Source organism: Pogoniulus pusillus, chromosome 18 (assembly GCF_015220805.1).
Source record: "Pogoniulus pusillus isolate bPogPus1 chromosome 18, bPogPus1.pri, whole genome shotgun sequence".
Taxonomy (NCBI): Eukaryota; Metazoa; Chordata; class Aves; order Piciformes; family Lybiidae; genus Pogoniulus; species Pogoniulus pusillus.
Window position 1 is genome coordinate 3,281,520 of NC_087281.1, and position 19,671 is coordinate 3,301,190.

General features: G+C 45.6%; 1 protein-coding gene across 1 annotated transcript in view; it reads right to left on the bottom strand.

Moving 5' to 3' along the window:
- IGF2R (insulin like growth factor 2 receptor) overlaps positions 1–19,671 on the bottom strand; it is an 80,964-nt gene that overhangs the window by 31,294 nt on the left and 29,999 nt on the right. Inside the window, exons 16-29 of the mRNA XM_064158187.1 lie at positions 18,296–18,473; positions 17,277–17,392; positions 16,318–16,480; positions 14,992–15,171; positions 14,428–14,529; positions 11,151–11,252; positions 10,263–10,437; positions 8,936–9,103; positions 8,127–8,270; positions 6,545–6,723; positions 6,122–6,209; positions 3,719–3,925; positions 2,017–2,147; positions 545–642 (exon numbers count right to left, since the gene is read on the bottom strand). Coding sequence (XP_064014257.1) covers positions 545–642; positions 2,017–2,147; positions 3,719–3,925; positions 6,122–6,209; positions 6,545–6,723; positions 8,127–8,270; positions 8,936–9,103; positions 10,263–10,437; positions 11,151–11,252; positions 14,428–14,529; positions 14,992–15,171; positions 16,318–16,480; positions 17,277–17,392; positions 18,296–18,473 — 2,031 coding nt within the window. The remainder of the gene's footprint in view (positions 1–544; positions 643–2,016; positions 2,148–3,718; positions 3,926–6,121; positions 6,210–6,544; positions 6,724–8,126; positions 8,271–8,935; positions 9,104–10,262; positions 10,438–11,150; positions 11,253–14,427; positions 14,530–14,991; positions 15,172–16,317; positions 16,481–17,276; positions 17,393–18,295; positions 18,474–19,671) is intronic.

Consider the following 19,671-nt stretch of genomic DNA (forward strand, 5'->3'; position numbering starts at 1 on the left):
CACACTCACACTGCACACCAGCACACCACGTGGCAGCCATGAGGCAGAGACACCATCACACTGCTCGGGTTGTATCCATCCCTTTTTGTATTTTGCTGTTTTCCCTTCCTTATCCTTTGTAAACTCCCCTACCGCCAATACCTTTTCTAAGTTATTGTTAAACTTTTCCTTTTTAACTTCCAAATCGAGTGAGATTGATTTATTGGGGTGTGCTTATCTCTTTTCTCTCTCCCTATCTTTGGGAAAAGGAGGGGGGGAAGAGGGGAGGGCACTCTATAAATTCTATAAATTGTCATTGGGTCTATTAAATTTATTAGAGTCTCTGGGAACCTGCATTTGAACCCAAGACAACATTTTTCTTCAGTGAAATTAGTTTTAGGAAGTACAGATTGCAACAGTCACTTAAAACACACAGCACTGTCATTAAGCATCACACGACCTTGTTACTACTGTCAAAACACAACAGCTAAGTGGCAGCATTGCACTGAGTTGCAATAAGGGTCTCATTTTGTTTCTCCATTTTAAGCTTGTGGAAACAACTTACTTGTAGGAGCACTCAGTAGATTTAACAGGTGGGCAAGCATATTGAGTATGCCATTCAAACATGTAGGTACAGTCTGGAGTTTCTTTCAAAAACACAGGCTGAAAGACCAAAACACAAAAGGCATTTGCTTCTCATGTAGATACATGGAAGTTAACAGAGTATCTCAGTCTGGCTTCAAGAATCATAGAACTAACCAGGTTGGAAGAGAACTCCAACATCATCCAGGCCAACCTAGCACCCAGCCCTGGCCAGTCAACCAGACCACGGCACTAAGTGCCTCAGCCAGGCTTTGCTTGAACACCTCCAGGAACAGTGACTCCACCACCTCGCTGGGCAGCCCATTCCAATGCCAATCACTCTCTCTGACAACAACTTCCTCCTAACATCCAGCATAGACCTGCCCTGCCACAACTTCAGACTCTGTCCCCTTCTTCTGTTGCCGCTTGCCTGGCAGAAGAGACCAACCCTACCTGGCTACAGCCTCCCTTCAGGGAGTTGTAGACAGCAATGAGGTCAGCCCTGAGCCTCCTCTTCTGCAGGCTGCACACCCCCAGCCTCTCCTCACAGGGCTGTGCTCCAGGCCCCTCACCAGCTTCATCACCCTTCTCTGGACACATTCCAGTATCTCAACATCTCTCTTGAACTGAGGAGCCCAGAACTGGAAGATCCAGGGACTTGTATTTACGTATATTAGAGGCAGTCAGCACCTCTGATCACCTGAAATCATGGCTTCTTTACAGAAGTTCTTTACAGAGAGAGTAATTTGCCACTGGAATGGGCTGCCCAGAGAGGTGGTGGAGTTGCTGTCCCTGAAGGTGATCAAGTAAAATCTGTATGAGGCACTTCATGCCATGGTCTGGTTGGCTGGCTAGGGCTGGATGATCTTGGAGATCTCTTCCAACCTGGTTGATTCTATGATTCTTCTAAAAGCTGAATTCACCTACATGCACCCCTCTGACAAAAGAGCAACCAATAAGAGCTTCTGCCTCCTCCAAGAAATAAAGGGGAAAAGCAAAACTAACTATAGCCACCATCACTAAAAAAAGGCAGGAAAACCCAAGTACAGGGAGAAATATTAACAGCCAAGCAATGATCTTGTTTTGGTCTGGCCATCCAATACCTGCTTTCCTGCACCTATGTTCTCATACCCTTTATTTCTTACTAAGAAACGGTTGCTACTTCTGGGAGAACATCTCTTTCCAACGTCTCCAAAAGCACTGCTAATGGCAGGCATCCTCTAAAAGGAACAACATGCCCTGACTTTCCTGAGGCAAGACAAATGCACCCTCATTAAACATGAAATTAAAACCAGTCCTCATTTTTTGACAACTCAGAGGGCCTTTCAAAACTCCTGCCTGATCAGGATGATCTGCATGATTAGGCAGTCCTTGCAGGAAGTTCATGTTCTTCCCACATATTAAAAGGATAACTCTGGAAAACAATATACACAGGATGCACATTTTGAAACTAACCTCAGATGTAGTCTTGTCACAGTAGAATAAAATGGCAGTTGATCTTTCATATATTTTATGACATTTTTCTCCATTGGTGTAGTTAATCATTATTAAACCATTCCTGAAAGTCAGATTTTCTGTAACCAAGCCTAGAAGCAAAGAGTTGAGAGAAAATGATCAGGTGATACAGTAAATACATAGGACTGCAGTAATCACAGAATCTCTTAGATTGGAGAAGCCTTTCAAGCTCATTGAATCCAGTCATGAGTTTCACACTGACAAGTCCTTGACTAAACCAAAGCCCTCAGCACATCTAATCACTAGGAATCGCTATGCTAGGATCATCCACTCCAACCTTCATCCCAGCAGCCTTCATCACCAGACCATAGCCTCAAGCACCACATCCACTCTCCTTTTAAACACCTCCAGGGATGGCAACTCCACCACCTCCCTGGGCAGCCTGTTCCAGTGCTCAGTAATGAACTTCCTCCCAACATCCAACCTCAACCTCCCCTGACACAACTTGAGGCCATTTCCTCTTGTCCTATCATTAGTAATTTGGGAGAAGAGACCAGCTCCAGCCTCACTACAACCTCCTTCTAGGTAGCTGTAGAGGGCAATAAGGTCCCCTCTCAGCCTCCTCTTCTCCAGACTAAACACCTCCAGCTCCCTCAGCCACTCCTCACAGGCCATATTTGCCAGATCTCTCCCCAGCCTCCTCACCCTTCTCTGCACCCACTTCAGCACCTCAATGTCCCTCCTATACTGTGGTGACCAACACTGGACACAGCACCCGAGGTGTGGTCTCACCAATGCTGAGTACAGGGGCATGACCACCTCCCTGCTCCTGCTGGCCACACCATTGCTGAGACAGGCCAGGATGTTGTTGGCTTTCTTGGCCACCTGGGCACACTGCTGGCTCATGGTCAGCTGCTGGCCACCAACACCCCCAAGTCCCTTCCCGCCAGGCAGCTCTCCAGCCACTCCTCCCCCAGCCTGTAGGGCTGCTGGGGTGGTTGTGGCCAAAGTGCATGACCTGGCACTTGGCCTTGCTAAACCTCATGTGATTGGCCTCAGCCCATGGCTCCAGCCTGTCCCAATCCCTCTGCAGGGCCTTCCTACCCTGCAGCAGATTGACACTTCTGCTTCACTTGGTGTCATCTGCAAACCTGCTGAGGGTGCATTTGATCACCTCAGCCAGGTCATGGATGAAGAGATTAAACAAGACTGGCCCCAAAAGTGAGCCCTGAGGGTCTCCACTTGTGACTGGTTGCCAGCTGGATTTAACCCCACTGACCACAACTCTCTGGGCTCAGCCATCCAGGCAGTTTTTAACTCAGCCAAGAGTCCACCTGTCTAAGCCATGAGCTGCCAGCTGCTCCAGCAGAATGCTGTGGGAAACGGCGTCAAATGCCTCTGGCAACAGTGTTACATAGACAGCAATAAGATGCACAGCTAAGTGCTGAAAGACCACAGCCTTCCTCTAAATTTGTGGCCTAGTCATTTAGAAGCAGGGTGGAGCTCTCTCAAGATAACAGTGGCAAGATAACTATATACAAGACATGATTTAAACATGAAGCAAGAGTGGTAGAGTGTTCTACCTCCAAAGATGCACAACACTGCCAAGAACCCCGCTTTGTACAACACAGTAACTTCAATCAGACCCTGGTTAATCTTCCCATCTTCTAAGTTCCTTCTCCCTTCCAATCAAGTGCTTTACCTGCTACTTTTCTGAAGGTATTGTCCATCTTCTTTACTTGACATGATGACACATTGACAGCCTCTGATTTGCAAGGTTCTGTGATTGCTCCACAAACTCTGAAGTAGTAGTCATACTCATCTGTGCTCACTTTTATGTCTTTATTGGAAAGTGGCTTCAGGTCATAAACATGACCATATCTTGGATCTTCCACTTGGCAATTTTTTCCTTTAAAGAGAGTTAAGAATTTAAAATACAATTTAATATCTATGAGCCATCCAAATGCACTTAGCACAATTAGAATCATAGAATCAACCAGGTTGCAAGAAACCTCCATCATCATCCAGTCCAACCTAGCACCCAGCCCTAGACAATCAACCAGACCATGGCACTAAGTGCCTCAGCCAGGCTTTGCTTCAACACCTCCAGGCACAGCAACTCCACCACCTCCCTGGGCAGCCCATTCCAATGCAAATCACTCTCTCTGCCAAAAACTTCCTAACAACATCCAGCCTAGACCTCCCCTGGCACAACTTGAGACTGTGTCCCCTTCTTCTGTTGATGCTTGCCTGGCAGAAGAGACCAACCCTACCTGGCTACAGCCTCCCTGCAGGTAGTTATAGACAGCAATGAGGTCAGCCCTGAGCCTCCTCTTCTGCAGGCTGCACACCCCCAGCTCCCTCAGCCTCTCCTCAAAGGGCTGTGCTCCATGATGCTAGGCTACACATTTTATAACTGCCACTAAAGCAAGACAAAAGAGTCACTGAGGTTCAAAAAACTTCAACGTGGCCTTGCAGGTTTGTTCTTCAGCCATGCTAAAGGTTAAGTATGGAACCAGAGACACTAAGTACAGCACTTGCTTAATTACCTGGAAAGACAGCAAGGTCATAAGGCCAAAGCAGAAGTTGTTGATGTCAGTCTTGCATCACCTTTTAACAGCTATGAAGTCTGCTGAGTTACAAAATGACTGATCACAGGATATGTTAGCTATAGCTTAGGAGTCTTACAAGATGCAGAAAAGGTTTAGGAAAATTCTAGTTTCACAAGTCCTATCAGCTCATAGACATCAGTAACTTTGCTGCTGATCAAGTCCTCACTAAAGTGAATCTTTGCTCAATATCCTGAAGTCTTTACAATCTGATATTTCCTTTTTTCAATCACATGATTACTATGCTCCCCTCAATCATTCAACAAGTTGGCACAACATTAAAAAGTCAGTTTCCCTGCCTTCAAAACCACAACTCTTGTCACCAGTGTCCTGTACAGTTAATTGTGTGCACTGGAAACATTCCTCTTAGCAATATAAGATCAGTGACAGTTTCACTAACATCCAGGTCTGCTGCACCAGGAAGTCTGGACATTTCATAAGGCATGATAAACAAGTTAGAAAAGAGATCCTGAAGAGACAGAGACGATACCTGCACATTTGACTTCCCCTCTAAGAACCAATTACCAGAACTGGATCCTGGGGTTTCCTCTTCTGTGTCTGGAGTCAGTTGTGAACTCTGATACTCTCATGCTGGTCTCTCCCAGATTGTCTAACAAGGGTTAAGGTTATAGTGTAGCTTCCCACCCTCAGTAGTGGACAGGGAATGACTTACTAGGCATAACATCAACCACAATCCTCATGAAAAGGAATGCTTCTTTAACATTTACAGACCACAGGCAAGTCTACCTGGGATTTAATAATATAGCATTTTAATTTGTCAGATGCAGTACTATTACTCTATCTTCTTTCCCTGCATAAGGAAGTACATTTGCCTGTCATCTTAAGCTGTACTTATTACATTAGGCATGACTCTTAATTGGCTTAAAGCTCAGAAGAGGCATTCCTCCACAAGCCAGTATCACGGAATCATAGAATCAGAATCAAGCAGGTTGGAAGAGACCTCCAAGATCATCCAGGCCAACCTAGCACCCAGCCCTAGACAATCAACCAGACCATGGCACTAAGTGATCCATCCAGACTTTGTTTGAACACCTCCAGGGACAGTGACTCCACCACCTCCCTGGGCAGCCCATTCCAATGCCAATCACTCTCTCTGACAACAACTTCCTCCTAACATCCAGCCTAGACCTCCCCCAGCACAACTTGAGACTGTGTCCCCTTCTTCTGTTGCTGCTTGCCTGGCAGAAGAGACCAACCCCACCTGGCTACAGCCTCCCTTCAGGGAGTTGTAGACAGCAATGAGGTCTGCCCTGAGCCTCCTCTTCTGCAGGCTGCACACCCCCAGCTCCCTCAGCCTCTCCTCACAGGGCTGTGCTCCAGGCCCCTCACCAGCTTCATCACCCTTCTCTGGACACATTCCAGTATCTTAACATCTCTTGTGAATTGAAGATTCACAAGGCAAGAAACAAACAGATTCAGTAAGCACCTCTTGTAGAGATTTGTTTGAGACTTAAAGCTAAAGTAACTACACTTACCATCTGCTTTGTGAACAGGACATGCAGCCAAGGTCCGCCAAACAAACACGAACTCACAGTCATCCTGTTGCTCAAACACTGGTGAGCCCTACAGGAGAGAGACACACAAACAAGGCTCACTAACAATTACATTGCACAGTTCAAAACTTACATAAAGATTGCTGTCTATGATTCCCACTATCACATTTCAGTACTCAGTTTCAGAAAAGAGCTAGTTTTGGTGGCTCACAGGATTCCCTGACAGAATTCACTGCTGTATTCTCCAAGCTCTGGAAAGCAGTTCTAAGGAGACACAAGAGAGAGCTTTGTATGGAAGATATTACTTTTAGAGCCAGCCCCTTCATTCCAAAGGGAACAAACACTGTCTATTTTAAGTCTAAGCTCCAAAAACCCTCATTAAGAGCAATTGGCACATAAAATTACCATTGTTTGACCGCACTGGAAGATGATCCGTGTGGAGAAACGGTGCTTATCTTTGCATGGGTCACCATTCAAGTAAATAATGCTTAATGACCCATCAGTAGCAGCCTGCGGGTTTAGCTGAATGACTCCAAGGTTCTGGCTTCTATCAGTGTATTTCACACAAGATCCTATGGCTCCACCTAAAGGAAGAAGAAAAAGCCTGTGTTTAGCTCAAAGGTTAGGTCCCACCCAAACAGGAGGGAAAACTTTGAGGGTGACAGAGCAGGAACAAGTGACTGAAGCAGATTACCTGGAAAGGCTGTGAATTACTCTTATCTGGTAACTTTCAAAACCCACCTGGAAATCTTCCTGTGCAACTTAAGGAAACCTGCTTTAGCAGATGGATTGGACTGGATCTCCAAAGGTCCCTTCCAATCCCTACACTTCCATGCTTTGATAACTGAAGTTTATTGCAAAACAACATAATGGAGCAGGTTTATGAGAGCTTTGAACATTAAAATAGACTGTCTCAAACTCCTGGAGCAGGACACTGCTTCACAAACTCTTGAAGAGGAAAGGGACTTGGCGGTGCTAGTGGATGAGAAGCTCAACAGGAGCCAGCAGTGTGCACTTGCTGCCCAGAAAGCAAATCAGAGCCTGGGCTGTAGCAGAAGTGTGGCCAGCAGGGCCAGGGAGGAGATTCTCCCTCTCTGCTGCGCTCTGCTGAGACCCCACCTGGAGTACTGCATCCAATTCTGGAGCCTCTATTACAGGAGGGATGTGGAGATACTGGAGCATGCCCAAAGAAGGGCCACAAGGATGAGCAGAGGGCTCTGGCTGCCTGCACTTCTCTCCCTAACCTGCTGTCTGTGTAACTAATCTTTCTGCTTTCTAACCCCCCTGGCCAATCCTCCAAACTCACCTTGAACATAAGGCAAAGTCTGAGTTAAGGTAGAGGGGTGGAAAGGAGGTGGAAGGGTGGTTGGGAGCCCCTCCTGGGGACTCTGGTTTCTGGGAGGGCTGTTGTGTTTCTGTATGACCTTTTTACCTTGTCTGTTTCTGTCTATAGCTGTATAGATTGTAAATACCTGCTTGGATATTGTGCTGAGCTCTAAATATAAAGCTTCATTCTTTAATTTCCAGCTTTTGAGTCTAGTCTGGGTGATTCTATAAGAGTGGAGGAGCAGGTAACACACAAACAGTCACATCCTTATTTTGGTGCCCAAAGTGTGGCTAACTAAACCAGAGTGGCTCCATTCACCACCATTCTCTAGGCCTGGCCATCCAGCCAGTTCTTAGCCAGCACAGAGTGCCCCTGTCCAAGCCACAGGCTGCCAGCTTTGCCAGGAGTTTGCTATGGCAAAGAGTGTTGAAGGCCTTGCTGAAGTTCAAGTAGACTACATCCACAGCCTTCCCCACATTCACCAGGCAGGGCAGCTGGTCATAAAAAGAGATCAGGTCTAGTCTGGCTGATTTGTCTTACGTGTGGGGGGGGCAGGTAACACCCAAATCATCACACTGACTGAAAGAAACAGGGATGTCATTCTGTATACAAGGTCTTGCATCAGTAATAACCACTTAAAATGCTTGCTACTCGACTTACCAGGGCATCCAGACACACTGGGCAAAGGCTTGCAGACATTCAGGAAAAATGTTCTTCTCTTTGCTTCCTTGGAAGTGTCTATAGCAACCCATGGTTCATTCTCTTTGCTCAAGTCACTCAAGTCATACTCATTGCCAGCAGCATCTAAAAAAGATGTGGTACATACAGTGAGCTGCAAGATAATCTATTAGATACTTGCAGCACTGCTGGGTTGGAAAGGATACACGTGTCACAGAATCACACAACATCAGGGGTTGGAAGGGACCTCCAGAGATCCAGTGTAACCCTCCTGCCAAAGCAGCAGCACCTAGGGCAGGCTGCACAGCAATGCATCCAGGCATTTATTCATCCAAACAATGCAAAGTGATTCACAGAATCACATTATAGATCATACTGTTTCCATTACATATATCACTACACCAAACGCAGAACAGAGTTCCCTTAGCAGTTCCTTCCCACAGGCAACTACTCCACAGTTCAGGTGCATTTCTCCAGTGAGGACAACACTAAATTAACCTTATTTCTTCCTTTAGGGTTGGGCTGAAGCAGCACCCAGTCATGGTAAGTATCAAAGGTTTCCAAAGCAATTATCAGCTCTTATGTTCAACGTTTGCTTCTCGCCTGCCTTTGTAAGTTAAACCTGCTTCAAAGAAGTTACCTCCTTTTCCTCTCCACAACTTCTGTGAAGACTTCAGGTCCTCCAAATGTCTTCACAGCAGGTATTAAGATCTCCTCTACAGAAATTTGCTATTCAGTTAGACCTTTAAACACTTGCTGGGAAAGAGCCTACTCCATTTCCAGTTATTTACCTGTCACCTGGCAGTCAACAGGGGCAGGAGCACAGGCCAATGCTGTGTGAAACTCAAAAAAAGTATCATGGATGCTCAGCAAACTGTTTATCTCTTCACGCACAAACTTCAGCTCCCCAGGATAGGAATCATTGCAGAGGAAAGTCACTGTGAATGTGTCTGATGCTCCTGTAAAACAGACAATATGCTGGTTCACACAGGAATATTTGAACTCTAATTCAAGCTAATGCTTACCTTCAATTTTCTAACACTTTCTTCTTGCAAACAGCTTCAAGGAAAGTATTGCTTTGTCGGGTAGGGGTTTTTACCTGTAAATACACAAGTGTTTGCAGATCTGTCCTAAATCAGCTACAAATCAAAATTGCGCCTCCAAATGGGAGACCAGAAAGCTTTACACACTGAAGACCATCATTACCTGCACTGAACTGTGCTTCCTAGTTCTTTGATATCATAGAACCAACCAGGTTGGAAGAGAACTCCAAGATAACCAGTCCAACCTAGCACCCAGCCCTAGACAATCAACCAGACCATGGCACTAAGTGCCTCAGCCAGGCTTTGCTTCAACACCTCCAGGGACAGCAACTCCACCACCTCCCTGGGCAGCCCATTCTAATGCCAATCACTCTCTCTGACAACAACTTCCTCCTAACATCCAGCATAGACCTCCCCTACCACAACCTGAGATTCTGTCCCCTTCTTCTGTTGCTGCTTGCCTGGCAACAGAGCTCAACCCCACCTGGCTACAGCCTCCCTTCAGGCAGCTGTAGACAGCAATGAGGTCTGCCCTGAGCCTCCTCTTCTGCAGACTGCACACCCCCAGCTCCCTCAGCCTCTCCCCACAGGGCTGCGCTCCAGGACCCTCACCAGCTTCACCACCCTTCTCTGGACACCTTCCAGCATCTCTCCTGAATTGAGGAGCCCAGAACTGGACACAGCACTGAAGCTGTGGTCTGACCAGTGCTGAGTACAGGGGCAGAATAACCTCCCTTGTCCTGCTGGCCACACTGTTCCTGATCCAGGCCAGGATGCCATTGGCTTTCTTGGCCACCTGGGCACACTGCTGCCTCATGTTCAGCCACTATCTACCAGTACCCCCAGTTCCCTTTCTGCCTGGCTGCTCTCCAGCCACTCTGTACATGTACTACTGACAATTGAGCCATTACCTTCTGTATGATTTGATTTCTTCCTAAAATTTTCATTTGTACTACCTTAAGTGATTAATGCCAAGCCCAGTGGCTTTTAGTACATGAAGAAAGAGAGGAATGAAGACCATTCACAAAGCCTGTACAGTATCAGCACTCACATCCACTCTATTTCCTGAACTCACCTGATTGCATACGAAGAGGACCTCTGTAGGTAAGAGTTAGAAACCCTTCACTAGACAGATACAAGGTTTTGTCCAACTCCACCAGCCTCACTGATGTTAGGTTTTCTGCTTCACATCCAGCAGCTGTTTTGCCATTGATTTCACCACAATCTGGCATGGTTTCACAAATGTTTAGCTAGTTTTGAAAACACGTGAGTGTACACAGTGTTAATTGCATCAGAAAAAATCCACATAACCATTTCTACAGCAGTAAAACTCACTTGTCAAGAACTATCTCAAGAGGCATTATCTTGTCTGCGTTTCTTGCACCTATGCAAGAAACATGGATACTATTTATGTCTCTTACATACATAAAAGATACCTATAAGCATCTATGCATTTCTTGACTGCAAAGCAACCAACTATATTACAGGTACAATATCCTTACCCTTTAGCTTTCAAGTTTCACAAGTTCTTGTCACTAGAAGTATAAGATGTGCTTCAGCAAGCTTATTCCTCAGACTGAAAAAAGGGAGTATCCGTGGACATTCTAGGCCTACTGATACATGCAGACCACATTAATAGCACTGATAGGTACAGATTAAATCCCTTTCCAGTCTTCCACTGTCCCTTTCTTCAGCACAAACAACTTGCAATTAAATGAGTCCTTAACTAGAAAATCATGCAGAGCCTTAAAACTATGGCTACCTTGTTTGCTAAGAACAAGATGCTCTTAAAGCACCCTGAGACAAATCAAGTCATCCTTAATTCCTCCTCTCAAGCACAGTATGATCCTGACAACTCAAATTTCATAAGAGGAGTCAAAGCTTCAGTTGCTCTCTAAGCAACGACTGGAAAAATGCAACAGCAGGATCCATAGAGAATAGATTGTAGAGTCAGAATCCTTACCAAGAACTTCTTCCCAATGCCGGTAGCCATATAGCCTTTTGCAGAAGCTAGTGGCTGCAGGTTGAAGAGGAAGCCAGTGTTTGGATCTCGTACAGAGCAGGACTGCAAAAGAATCATATCAGCATTATTTCCTCCTCCTGTTTAAGTTCGCCTCTTACTTAAGGAGTCAAAAGTAGGATTTACACATCCTCAGCCTGCATATCAATTAACAACCTCAATTTAGACAACCAGAATACAGCTCTAGAAACAGTAACACTTCATTGTGCATTGTTGCCCATTGACATCAACCATATACCAACATATGAATGTGCAGTTTAACAGATGACATCTATTAGGTTAGCTAAGGGCAAGGAAATTTGAGGGTTGCCTTCACACTAATGTGTTGTGCTATTTTGAGGCAAACTGGAACATTTTAGTGAGGAAAAATTAGATGATAGGCTGTGAAAAGGAAGCAGTGGTGATGCCTGCTTCACTCACAGGCTTGCTGAGATGTTTAAGAACAAGAATGCAGAATTCAGTTAAGACAAATCAAGGGAGACAGTGTGTGTGTGTCTCTGTCAGAGCCTGTGCTTTCTCCCTGGGTTTCTCCTGTGTAACTAATCCTTCCGCTTTCTAACCCCATCTTGCCAATCCTCACAGCTCACCTTGCATGTAAGACAAACTCTGGGACAAGGCAGAGGGGTGGAAAGGAGGTCGAAGAGCAGTTGGGAGCAATTCCTGGGGATCCTGATTTCTGGGAGAGCTGTTGAGTTTATTCTACCTGAAGGGGGGCTGTAGCCATGTCAGGGTGGGGGGTCTCTTCTTCCAGGCAAGCAGTACCAGGGGACACAGTCTCAAGTTGTGCTGGGGGAAGTCTAGGCTGGCTGTTAGGAGGAAGTTCTTGACAGAGTGACTGACATTGGAATGGGCTGCCCAGGGAGGTGGTAGAGTTGCTGTCCCTGGAGTTGTTCAAGCAAAGACTGGCTGAGGCACTTAGTGCCATGGTCTAATTGACTGGCTAGGGCTGGGTGCTAGGTTTGACTGGATGAGCTTGGAGGTCTCTTCCAACCTGGCTGGTTCTATGATTCTATTAACTTTAACCTGTATATTTCTGCCTATAGCTGTATATATTGTAAATAGCTGCTTGTATATTGTGCTAAGCTGTAAAAACAAAGCTCCATCCCTTAACTTCCAGCTGGCTATATACACAAATATACAGTTATGTTACAGAGAAGAAACCCTGGGAGAAAGCACAGGCTACAACAGAGACCCACACACACACTGTCATCTTTGCTCTGTCTTTTCTATATTTTGTGTTCCTGTTTTTGTACATCTCAGCAAGCCTACGAGTGAAACAGACATTGCCATTGTTTCCATTTCACAGCCTATCATCTAACTTTTGTCACTAAAATATTCCTGTTAGCCTCAAACTAGCATATGCCTATGTTGAGACCTGTCAATTAGAAGCAACTGAGTCTCAGTGTGAAAAAAGAAAAAATAAACCCAAAACAAACAAAAACTATCACACAGCAAAAAAAGACACCAAAAGCCTCATTTGAGGTGTACAGAAACAAGGACAATCTCTATCCTTACATATAATGGCAGTTTTACTAGGGAATTAAATATTCAGTGCCACAGCAAGAAAGATGTTCTCAAGAAGGGCCACAAGGATGAGCAGAAGGCTGGAGCAGCTCTGCTATGAGGACAGACTGAAAGACTTGGGGCTGTACAGTCTGGAGAGGAGGAGGCTCCCAGGTGACCTTCTTGTGGCCTTCCAGGATTTGAAGGGGGCCTCAAAAAAAGGTGGGAAGGGACTTTTTAGGCTGTCAGGGAGTGACAGGACTAGGGGGAATGAAGCAAAGCTGGAGGTAAGGAGGAAGTTGTTGAGCATGAGAATGGTGAGAGGCTGGACTGAGTTGCCCTGGGAGGTGATTGAGCCCCCATCCCTGAAGGTGTTTGAGGCCAGGCTGGCTGAGGCTGTGGGCAGTCTGCTCTAGGGTAGTGTGTCCCTGCCCATGGCAGGGGTTTGGAACTGGCTGATCCTTGTGGTCTCTTCCAACCCTGACTGGTTCTGTGAGACATAACATTTGAAAAGTTCTGCCTGTGCCATTCAGGAACATTTCAAGGCGGCAATGAGACATCACAAGACTCCATTATGGTCAACTTCTGACTTGGCTCTAGTTAATTTTTCCCAAGAGCCATTTGAAACACATCAACCAGGAGCATTAGACAAAAAAAAGAAGTGTTGACACTACGAATACAATTAGAATCATAGAATCATAGAATCAACCAGGTTGGAAGAGACCTCCAAGATCATCAAGTCCAACCTAGCACCCAGCCCTATCCAGTCAACCAGACCATGGCACTGAGTGCCTCATCCAGTCTTTTCTTGAAGACCCCCAGGGACGGTGCCTCCACCACCTCCCTGGGCAGCCCATTCCAATGCCAATCACTCTCTCTGTGAAGAACTTCTTCCTAACATCCAGCCTATACCTACCCTGGCACAACTTGAGACTGTGTCCCCTTGTTTTATTGCTGGTTACCTGGGAGAAGAGGCCAACCCCCACCTGGCTACAATGCCCCTTCAGGTAGTTGTAGACAGTAATAAGATCACCCCTGAGCCTCCTCTTCTCCAGGCTAAACAGGCCCAGTTCCCTCAACCTCTCCTCATAGGATTTGTGTTCCAGGCCCCTCACCAGCTTCGTTGCCCTTCTCTGGACATGTTCCAGCACCTCAACATCTTTCTTGAATTGAGGGGCCCAGAACTGGACACAGTACTCAAGGTGTGGCCTGACCAGTGCTGAGTACAGGGGAAGAATAACCTCCCTTGTCCTACTGGCCACACTGTTCCTGATGCAGGCCAGGATGCCATTGGCTCTCTTGGCCACCTGGGCACACTGCTGGCTCATCTTCAGCTTACTATCTATCAGTACCCCCAGGTCCCTTTCCTCCTGGCTGCTCTCCAGCCACTCAGTCCCCAGCCTGTAGCACTGCTTGGGGTTATTGTGGCCGAAGTGCAGAACCCTGCACTCGGCCTTGTTAAATCTCATCCCATTGGCCTCTGCCCACCCATCCAGCCTGTCCAGGTCCCTCTGCAGGGCTCTCCTACCTTCCAACAGATCAACACCTGCTCCTAGCTTGGTGTCATCTGCAAACTTACTGATGCTGGACTCAATGCCCTCGTCCAGATCATCAATAAAGATATTGAACAGGACTGGGCCCAGCACTGATCCTTGGGGAACACCACTTGTGACTGGCTGCCAACTGGATGTGGCACCATTATCATCCTCCTCCTCACCTGAGAATCATCTTTTGTTTCCTTTATGGGACAAGCAGCCTCAGTTTCCCAGATGAAGGTGGTAACACATTCCTGAACACCTATGAACTGTGGGCTGCTGCTCTGGAAACAGATTGCAGAGAGAAGAGCAAATGAAATGTAAAAGGCATTGCTTTCCATTGCATGCAAAACTGTGAGGTGCTTCTAAAAGACTTTACTACAACTGCACACAAGGCCCACACCACTTCCCTCCCCCATACTTATTTTGAAGGTCACACTGAAAACTTTAACTAAGCTTCAGTGAATAACTGAATCTGACATCCAGATATTCAGATGAAATTCAATACTGAATCTAGATGTGCACAACCAGACTTTGCCTCAGTCTAAGGTATAAAAAGTTGAGGGTATAAGGCACATTCCACTGTAAGGTAAATAGGAAAACCACACCAAACAAAATCCCCACACAACAAAACAAACTCCAACAAAGAAATGTCTCTATTTCAATGCCTCAAGAAGACTCCCTTCATGAGGCTTCACGTTGTATGATGTAATGAAGCACCAACTGAAAAGACCATTTGTGCTTACAAGAGTGCCCCTGGAACAGACGAAGTGGATGATGGTGGTATAGACTGAATTCTTTCCATCAGCATCAATGCATACAGAGCCATTTGCATAGCTTAGATAAACATGTCCAGGTCTTTCAACTACTAGTCCATTGCTGGCAACACCAAGATTACTAATAGAGGTGACTTCAGAGTAAGAACCCTAGAAATAACAAAAAGCACATTAGCAATTCTGAACTCAAGTGAAGAGATACAGAAACAGGCAAAAAGAAGGAAATACCACAATGACCTTGTATATAGGAGGTTATCTTGACAGCACTGAAGATAACAAAGGTGCAGAATCATAACAGACTCATCATTGTTTCGGTTGGAAGACACTTTTGAGACCACCAAGTCCAACTGTTAACCTTGCGCTACCAAGTTGTCACTAAACCATGTCCCTCAGGCACAACATCTCTGCTTCTTTCAAATGCTACCAGGGCTGGTGATCCAACCACTTCCTTCAGCAGCCTGCTTCAGTGCCTAACAACCCTTTTGATGGAGTTTTTCCTAACATCCAATTTGAACCTCCTCTGGGGCAATCGAGGCCATTTCCTCTCATCCTCTCACTTGTTACTTGGGAGAAGGGACCAATAATCTACCTTGCTACAACCTCTTTTCAGGTAGTTGTAGAGAGAAATACAGTCTCCTCTTAGCCTCCTTTTCTCCCCAGACAACCCCAGCTCCCTCAGATGCTCCTCACAGGTGGCTCCAGGCCCTTCACAGGCTGGATGAGGCTCTGGCTAGCCTGCTCTAGTGTAGGGTGTGCCTGTGGGGTTGTAACTAGATGATTCTTGTGGCCCCTTCCACCCCTGACTGATTCTATGAATTCTGACAAGTTGGTAAGCCTCTAGTACAGCTTTCCCTACAGCTTTGAGTAGTGTAGCAGTAAGGCCTTGGGCAAAATGTCCACATAGCCTGTCATGACAAATTGCTACTCTTCAGTAAAATATAGAAGTAACAGTTGCCTAATCTACCTCCCAAAATCAAAGTGGGCTCAGAGAGGGGTTATAAAACAGATTTGAACCATGGGAGAAATCTAAAACAAGACAGAAGCAATCTAGAATCCCCATGAGCTATACACATAAAAGAGTTTGTCTGCCTCTGCAACACAACACAAAGTCATGCATGTCAAACATGGTATGGATGCACTTGTAAAAATCAGAACTTTCAACCTTTGAAGAGGTGGACGAAAGGTCTGCCAGTCTGCAAATGCTATGGATAAACAGAATACCATTTTTCACAAAGGAGACAGGATTCAAGTGCCTATCTTCTTCTCATCCACTCAGCAAACCATCTGGCTACTCACATGATCATACTGGTATTTCATCTGACAGACAGATGCTCGTCGGTCACATCCCGGGACAGGAATCAGCGGCCGACAGACGTTGATGTAGTACTTCTTGCGCTCACTCAGTCTAGAATTGTCCATGGCATACCAGTTCTCACCTCTCTTCTCAGACTTTGCTAATCTGAGCAGAAAAAGAAAGATTTACATTACAAATATATTTTTCAATGTTCTCTCTCTCTGCAAGCCTCAAGAAACAGCAATCACAAGGCCACTTCAGAATAGTTTTTTCCCCTGGAAGTGTTAAATATTAAAAAGAAAACTACTAGAAACATAGAATCAGGCAGGCTTGGAAAAGACCACAAGGATCATCTAGTTCCAACCCCCCTGCTGTGGGCAGACACCCTACCTAAAGCAGGCTGCCCATAGCCTCATCCAGCCTGGCCTTAAACACCTCCAAAGAGAGGACCTCAACTACCTCCCTGGGCAACCCATTCCAGCCTCTCACCACTCTCACGCTGAACAACTTCCTCATTACATCCAGTCTGAACCTGCTTTGCTCCATTCCCCCTAGTCCTGGCACTACCTGAATGGAAAGCACACTTGACACAAACTTCTATTAGGCAAAAAATATCCAAAATGTCAAATTACATCTTGAGGGGCAAGTCAATATACTGGAAAGAAATAATGTCTCCATTTCAAGATACATGCAGTGAAGACTGTTGCAACAAATGCAGGACTAGGGAGAATGGAGCAAAGCTGGAGGTGGGGAGGTTCTGGGGTAGGGTGTTCCTGCCCATGGAAGGGGATTGGAACTAGATGATCCTTGTGGTCCCTTCCAACCCTGACTGATGTTATGATTCTATGAAATGCACTTTCTAGTGCTGTCTACACAGGAACCAACTTCTGGAAAGCAGCTTAGCACTGGATGAACATTAAACTACAACAGCCAAGTTATGTTGTATATGTGACTTTCCTACCTTGACAGGTCATACTGGTCCATGGTGTTGGGATCAGTCACAACACATTCCACTGGCATTTCTGGACAAGCATATTCAGTGTACCACCTGAAGTTGTATGTATAGTTATCTTCTGTCTGAAAAAACAGCAGAACAGGCCAGTGACAGAATACTTTGTACCTTTCAGCTACTCTTATATGTTAAGCTTGTTATTTCTCCTCAGACTGCTTCACAGAGGTCTGTTTTGCTGCACACCAAAAATACTCTTTCCAAAAATAACACAAGCAGAGCAACAAGAGCAATGTAACTGCTGACTACTATGTTTAAGGACACACAGTCCTACCACTTATAGAACAGAATCATAAAATCAACCAGGTTGGAAGAGACCTCCAAGATCATCCAATCCAACCTAGCACCCAGCCCTAGCCAATCAACCAGACCATGGCACTAAGTGCCTCAGCCAGGCTTTGCTTGAACACCTCCAGGGATGGTGACTCCACCACCTCCCTGGGCAGCAACAACTTCCTCCTAACATCCAGCCTACACCTCTCCTGGCACAACTTCAGACTGTGTCTCCTTCTTCTGTTGCTGCTTGCCTAGCAGAAGAGCCCAACCCCACCTGGCTACAGCCTCTCTTCCAATAGTTGTAGACAGCAATGAGCTCTGTCCTGAGCCTCCTCTTCTGCAGGCTGCACACCCCCAGCTCCCTCAGTCTCTCCTCACAGGGCTTGTTACTTCTCAGCTAGTTTGTTTTTTTTTTTTCTCAGATAGAAACACAAGATGATTAAAAGCATTAGTAATTACATGTCCCAGAGATTAATAAGAAGGTGGATCTCAGTGAACAGTTTAATGATCAATGGCCAAGAGAAACTTTACGGTGGCAACAAGAGGAAGATACTAAAAAAAACCTAACTATTTCTGTCTCCTTTATAGATACTAAATATTTCCATCCATGAATCTCTGCTTGCACTGGCTTATCTGCAATTCTTGCTAAGATTTTGGGATGGAGAAGATTCCATTCTTCATACAGAACATCTTACCTGATATTCAGGCTGACCTTTTCCAGCCTGTTGGTCACACAGGAAAGTTATAAGGGTAGATCGCTGTGTTTTCTTCTCATCATTGTATGCTGTACCATTTTTGTAGGTCAACTGAATCAGACCATCATAATATGAAAGTCTGGAACTGGGCAGCCCAAGACTCCAAAATTCATCCTTACTAGAAAAGAAAAAGTAGGCTTTGAGGTTGAACAGAATAGAGAATTCTTTCTGTCTTTAACAGATGTCTTACAAATAGTAAGCACACAGCTAAGTTTATAAAAGACACCATAATAAGGCAAAATAGTTAAACAAAGTTGATTATAGATATAAGTGAGCTAAGATGACTAGAATGACACCAAAAGGAAACTTAAGACATGAACGCATGTCCTACTTTGGAAAGGAAAGGAAGTTGTACTTTGCTTACATCTCTAGAAAACTTTAACACTCCTTTCTCCAGAAGAGCAACAGAAATACCAAGTTCCTACTCCCCAGAGCAGAATTCAAACTGCTGACACCCTAATGCAGCATAAGAGGTTCCACCTCAACACAAGGGGGCACTTCTTTACTGTAAGGGTCACAGAGCACTGGCTGGAACAGGCTCCCCAGAGAGGCTGTGGAATCTCCTTCCCTGGAGACTTCCCAGGCCTGTCTGCATGTGTTCCTCTGATCTGTGATAGTTTGTATGGTCCTGCTCTGACAGAGGCGTTGGATTCGATCTCCTTGGGTGCCTTTCAACCCCTAATACCCTGTGATCCTGTAATGCTGGGCTCAAACAGCATTTGTCCATACAAATACATGTGGACAATGAAGAGCCAGCATGGCAAAACAGCAAGGTTTCTCACTCAGAACTGCCTTCACATGCTCTTAGCTTGGCATCAGCTTTGGTTCAGGAGTTTTCTTGTTTTAACACTAGCTCTATCAGATCCAGTCTGACCACTTTTCCCTGAAGAAAGGTTTTAGTGTCTGCAGTGAGATCTCTTTGGCTAAAGAGTAACTTGGAGCCAATTCAAGTTCAGGTATGTGTGTTTGCACTGTACCACAGCTCCAGCAACAGGCTGATCTGGAACCTGAAGCATACAGACACCACATCAGACAGCCTGTAGAAAGTAACAGCAATAACACCACCAAATAGCAGTATGTGCTGGAACTGTGCCTGCACAACACTTTTAGTAACAGAAATACAAGGCAGCATCCAAGCTCTGGGTTTCACCTTGGCATTTGGCAGTCACTGCTCATTTCAAGCCCAGCAGTGCTTTAGGCCAAGCTCTTGGAACCCAACTGTGCTAGTTTGAAGCAAGCTAGAATGTTTTGGTAAAAGAACTAGATAACAGGCAGTGAAATGAAAACAATTGATGTCAACTTCTCTCACAGTCTCG